At 35.8% G+C, this 6387-nt stretch overlaps 1 protein-coding gene across 1 annotated transcript in view; it reads left to right on the forward strand.

The window, feature by feature from the left end:
* Nucleotides 1–421: 421 nt before the first annotated feature.
* Nucleotides 422–6387, forward strand: part of LOC106476433 (sodium-dependent dopamine transporter-like) — a gene marked incomplete at its 5' end in the record, with an annotated part of 10465 nt that continues 4499 nt past the window's right edge. The window contains 6 exons of the mRNA XM_013937092.2: nucleotides 422–556; nucleotides 2593–2696; nucleotides 3999–4123; nucleotides 4478–4590; nucleotides 4935–5063; nucleotides 6078–6177. Coding sequence (XP_013792546.2) covers nucleotides 422–556; nucleotides 2593–2696; nucleotides 3999–4123; nucleotides 4478–4590; nucleotides 4935–5063; nucleotides 6078–6177 — 706 coding nt within the window. The remainder of the gene's footprint in view (nucleotides 557–2592; nucleotides 2697–3998; nucleotides 4124–4477; nucleotides 4591–4934; nucleotides 5064–6077; nucleotides 6178–6387) is intronic.

A 6387-nucleotide genomic window follows, 5' to 3' on the forward strand; every position in this document is an offset into this window, starting at 1 on the left:
TATAACACACTATATAACACGTTAAAGTTTAATAACATATAACATACTTTTTTTTTGTTAAATATCAAGGTTTGTATGATTGACAATGATATTTTCTTGTATTAAAAGACAAGGTTACAGGAAGTTTGGTAATGTTGTATTTATTTATAAACCAGAACACAACTGACTTGAATTTATCGTCTTATTTCACGTTACAGGAAGGTTGGTAATGTTGTATTTATTTATAAACCAGAACACAACTGACTTGAATTTATCGTCTTTTTGCAGGTTATAGGTAGGTTGATAATGTTGTATTTATTTATAAACCAGAACACAACTGACTTGAATTTATCGTCTTATTGCAGGTTACAGGAAGTTTGGTAATGTTGTATTTATTTATAAACCAGAACACAACTGACTTGAATTTATCGTCTTATTGCAGGTGGTTTGGTTTACTGCCCTTTTCCCATACGTTGTTCTTTTCATCCTGTTGATTCGTGGACTGACCCTTCCCGGAGCGGTCGAAGGCATCAAATTCTACTTGACCCCAGACTTTGCTGCTTTAAAGAAAGCCAACGTAAGTTCGAGGGTTAAGGTCAGAAGTCAAACATTCTTTGTTGATATTTTGCATCTCATCCTCAAGACACCAAGTCGTGTATTATTAAACGTTTATGTATCGTTGATGTCTTCGGACAAACAGTTGGAATCTGATGACGTCACAACACATGGGAGACGAACGTAATTGACTTAAATGAACGCTTTAATTGAAGATACTGAATAATGGATGAGGAGTGCTGAATGAAAAACTATTGCTACCCATATTCACTAACAGCTCATCAAAGAAGTTATTTATATAGATCCCAACGAACAAGTAACCCAGCAAATAACACAGCTAATTTAAAATTACGATCCAACTAGGTGTATTTAATGATCTAAAACAAGAACTTATAACGATTACAGTATTTCTTAATCAGGTTGGGTACTTTCGCCTTTATTCATATTTTCCACTGAAAACGGTTCAGTACTTTATATTAAAACAACTTTTGAATATACAAATCAAGAGGTCACGTGACAACCACAGCCAATACACTCGCAGTGGAACTACATTTTGACATCGTTTTGGCCAAAAGTGGATAGGGTGATACCACCAAAAATCATTTGTTTTTGGGAAGGGTATGTAACAACCATTTCCGACAAAACATATTCATACACTTGGATGATAAACATGTGTTCAGATTGAGTATTTAACATTTCCCTCGTGCTTAATAATATAGGAAAGCAAAAGAATGTGGATCAACTAGAGGTACCGTGCCCATCCAGAAAGAGGCCTACAACAAGTCTTACCAAAGTCATGAGAACATAAATGTCAGTGGCAAAATCCATCCACTTGTTCAGAAACACTGTGCAACATAATCAAGAAGGATCTTCTGGAAGGGAGACCAACAGAGTATGGGTTGACCAAAATAAGGTCATACGTCCTCTTCAACCATGGCACACTACAATCAGCTGAATAATTAAATGGGTATTCAGATAATTCCATATGAAGATTGACCAGTCGAGTTACTTGGTGCAGCGACTATGGATTTCTGTGCAATCAGACTATTGAAATGGGCACTGAGAATCCGTCATCCTCGTATAGTAGATGGATTAAGGAAACCATGCAATGAGGAGTGTTGTGTTTTGAACATGACAGCCTTACAACGGAGCTTCATACAGTGGAAACTACGCTGCAGGACTATTGCCACAATACACGGTCATCAAATACAGCATGACAGATATCGTGACATAGATTATAACGACGTGGTGAGTCTCCAAAATCGCTTTAATATAACGTACTCAACTTTCTGTAATCCCAATAATATCTCACGAGGTTCAGCCAGCATTGGAGATTTAGGTTAGTCAAAAATGTACATACTAAGCTAAAAATGCAAAATAATCCTCGCAATAATAAAATACCATAAATAAATGAAAAAAATTATAAATATATATATATATACACACACACCAAAAATTTTAACAAATACTGTTAATGGTCGAGATTTTGTATACTCCCTAAATCAGCAGTTTAGATATTGTTATCAGTTTCTTTCTTTGTTTTGGAGCAAAGCCACATTGAGCTGTCTGCTGTGCCCACCGCGAGAAATCAAACCTCGGATTTTAGTGTTGTAAGTTTGTACATTTTCCGCTGTCCCATGGTTATCGTGATTTAAGTTCGCGGTTTTATGTCTAAAGGTTCATTACAAGCTAATGATTACGATGTTAAGATATACACCTGACATCAAAAGATGGGATAGGCGTGGCCCAGTGCTTAACATGCCGGATTTTAGAGATGAAGTTCCATGATTCGCGTCCTGTTTCCTTGGAACCTTGGGTGCATTATAGGAGAGATTAAATCGTATTATTCGACGAGTTAAGGTAGCCCAATAGTTGGTTGAGGTTGGTTGTTTCCTTGGAACCTTGGGTGCATTATAGGAGAGATTAAATCGTATTATTCGACGAGTTAAGGTAGCCCAATAGTTGGTTGAGGTTGACTAGGGACGGCTATATATAGACGGCTCTCGTGTAACAAACAAACAATCACTAAATGTAATTATGTTTTTGCATTTTTTCTAGGTTTGGGTTGATGCAGCCACTCAAGTTATGTTCTCCTTAGGCCCCGGATTTGGTGTTCTTCTGGCGTATGCTAGTTACAATGAGTTCCACAACAACGTCTACAGGTATGGAATTTACAGCCTGAATTAAACCACGGAAATTAACCAAAAAAAAAAAGTAAAACTTTAATTCTATAAAAGAAAGGTTGGAAGACTGACAACAGCCTGCCATATTTAATCTTGACATTCGACAAAAATTTGAAACCGTTTTATAAACACTTTGGTGTTGTAATATACATTTTACCTTTTTTTTTAACCGGATTCTTTTTGTCAGCGTTTCAAGAAGTAGATAAGTACAATACAGAACCAGCACTACAACATTTCGGTAACTAAATAACCATAACGTTTCGGTAATTTCCAGACACTTTCAATAACTGAACAGCCTCTAAACAGCGATCCTGTTCCCAGTGATAAATATTGACATATTGATTGGTTACGCCCTCTTCAGGTGTGGTATCACTGATAACAAGACCGCTGTTTACATCGTAACATGTTAGTAAATATTGACATATTGTTTGGTTACGCCCTCTTCTGGTGTGATACTAACACGTTACGATGTAAACAGCGGTCTTGTTTACATTGATAAATATTGACATATCGATTGGTTACACCCTCTTCAGGTGTGGTACTACCATGTTACGATGTAAACAGCGGTCTTGTTATCAGTGATAAATATTGACATATTGTTTGGTTACGTACCACACCTGAAGAGGGCCTAACATGTTACGATGTAAACAGCGGTCTTGTTATCAGTGATAAATATTGACATATTGTTTGGTTACGCCCTCTTCTGGTGTGGTACTAACACGTTACGATGTAAACAGCGGTCCTGTTCTCATTGATAAATATTGACATATTGTTTGGTTACACCCTCCTCAGGTGTGGTACTAACATGTTACGATGTAAACAGCGGTCTTGTTATCAGTGATAAATATTGACATATTGTTTGGTTACGCCCTCTTCTGGTGTGGTACTAACACGTTACGATGTAAACAGCGGTCCTGTTATCAGTGATAAATATTGACATATTGATTGGTTACGCCCTCTTCAGGTGTGGTACTACCATGTTACGATGTAAATAGCGGTCCTGTTCTCATTGATAAATATTGACATATTGTTTAGTTACACCCTCTTCAGGTGTGGTACTAACATGTTACGATGTAAACAGCGGTCTTGTTTACATTGATAAATATTGACATATTGTTTAGTTACACCCTCTTCAGGTGTGGTACTAACATGTTACAATGTAAACAGCGGTCCTGTCCTTATTGATAAATATTGACATATTGTTTAGTTACGCCCTCTTAACGTGTATACAACAAACCCTATTCGTGTGTGGCGCTATTCACTGAAATTTGTTTTTTACAGGGACGCCCTGCTTACCAGTGCTGTGAACTGCGCGACCAGCTTCTTGGCTGGGTTTGTAATTTTCTCTGTGCTTGGATACATGGCTGGTCAACTGAATGTGGAAGTGAAGGATGTGGCGGCAGACGGTAATTCTGCTTCTTTAATTTCCTCAAACACTTCAAACCTAGCTACACGTATACTTTATTGCCATATTACACTTCTTCAAAAAAAAAAAACTCTCGACTTTTTCTCAAATCTTAATGCCCCACTGAAGAATAAAAGAATAATACAGGTATTTAAAAACAATTCAAGAATATTTTTGTTGTTCGAGATCCTACGCTTTTGCCAACTCTGCTAATTTTTTTAATCGTTTAAGACCCGGCATTTAAGGTGGTCACGTGTAATTTAAACGTTAAATCATTGGTTTAAAATTATAATCATACTTGTCCTAAGATTGGTTTAGTAGAGAATAATGAAAGGGGAACTGTATTTTTGATTAGGCCCAGGACTTGTTTTCATCGTATATCCCGAAGCCATTGCCCTGATGCCAGGATCAACATTTTGGTCGGTTATTTTTTTCCTAATGCTACTCACACTGGGTCTGGACAGTTCGGTAAGTCTGATTTTTTTATATAATAGCATCAGATTAGTAGCGAATGTTTAGAAAGAAAAAAAAAAGGAGATTTTCTCGAATGAGCTTTAGAATTAGCGTTGTGACCATCCTGTTTCCGGTAGTCAATGTTTGGCCCAGCTTGTTGTTCTATTAGTCTCCTAACGACACAAACAAGAAGACTGTTTAAATAAACGAGTAATTACGAACGTAATGTTTTTTTGTTTTTTTCTCATTCCGTCATTGTCCAATTATCAACTGTTGTATTTACCACGTGTCTGTGTACGTTTTTATTTTAAACCCTTTAATTTTTTGTGTACTAAGCCTTATTGTGTTATTCGTTTCAGTTCGGAGGCTCAGAAGCCATTATTACAGCTCTAAGTGACGAATATCCAATCATCAAACGGAACAGAGAAATATTTGTCGCCTGCTTATTTTCGTTCTACTACCTGATCGGGTTGGCCAGCTGTGCACAGGTACCGACATCTAGTGACATTTTTACACATTATAAAAGATAAATCAATGTTGTTTAGGTAAATACAACGTAACTGATTTGTTAAACTTAAAAATTTGTTTTGAAATGTTATTAAAAAAATCTAGAAATATTACAATAATTCCACAAGAAGAACAAACCTCCATGCAACAATCGTTTAAACATCCAACTGTGGTGTCGAGAAAAAATAATTAAAGATAAAAACTTTATTGTAAAAGTTTAAGTGTTATAGTATTTTGGCACTTATGTATAAAGTTAAAATCATAAATAATATTCAACGTTAAACTGGTACACAATTAAAAATAATTTATTTAGGCCTATCTATTGCTTTCAAAAAAAGTTGAGGATGACGTTGTAACGTCGAAACATGTAGAGTCGTCAACTTTTTGAAGGCCATAGATAGGCCTAAGTAAAATGTTTTTAATTGTGTACCAGTTTAACGTTGAATATTATTTATGATTTTAAGTTTAACTGTTCTTGAATAAACAACTTTATAACGATGACGTCACATTTATTATAATAAAAAAAAAGATTATTTACTGAGGTAAGATAATTTGATTGTTTATAGTTCAGGATGAAAACAAATCACATCTATAAGGTAGTGGATTACACTATACTATATTCCTCATTATGTAGTTCTACTGTAATAGTTAGAACAGATTACAATACAGGGAATAATACAACGAACCTAAATCGTACGCTAATAATTGGGTATTCAGATATAAAAGTTTCTTACGATTCGGAAGAGCAAACTTCCAGGTGTGAGATGTTTTCTCATTGTAAATAAACCACAGTCGTGGGGATTTTAAAACACAATGATATTTCAAATAATTTACAAATAAACTCGATGTTTACAGGGTGGTGGTTATGTTGTGTCTCTACTTGATCGTTACGCTGCTGGATATCAAATAAACTTGATGTTTACAGGGTGGTGGTTATGTTGTGTCTCTACTTGATCGTTACGCTGCTGGATATCAAATAAACTTGATGTTTACAGGGTGGTGGTTATGTTGTGTCTCTACTTGATCGTTACGCTGCTGGATATTCCATTCTATTCGCTGTTTTCTTTGAAGCCCTTGCAGTGTCTTGGATTTACGGTAGGTGTAGTGTAATATTACAATACCTTAAACTTACACCACGTCTAGAATAATGTTACACAACCTTAAACTTACACCACGTCTAGAGTAGTGTTAAAATACCTTAACTTACACTACGTCTGGAGTAGTGTTACACAACCTTAAACTTACACCACGTCTGAAGTAATGTTACACAACCTTAAACTTACACCACGTCTAGAGAAGTGTTAC

The sequence above is a fragment of the Limulus polyphemus genome, unplaced genomic scaffold, assembly GCF_000517525.1.
Source record: "Limulus polyphemus unplaced genomic scaffold, Limulus_polyphemus-2.1.2 Scaffold10565, whole genome shotgun sequence".
Taxonomy (NCBI): domain Eukaryota; kingdom Metazoa; phylum Arthropoda; class Merostomata; order Xiphosura; family Limulidae; genus Limulus; species Limulus polyphemus.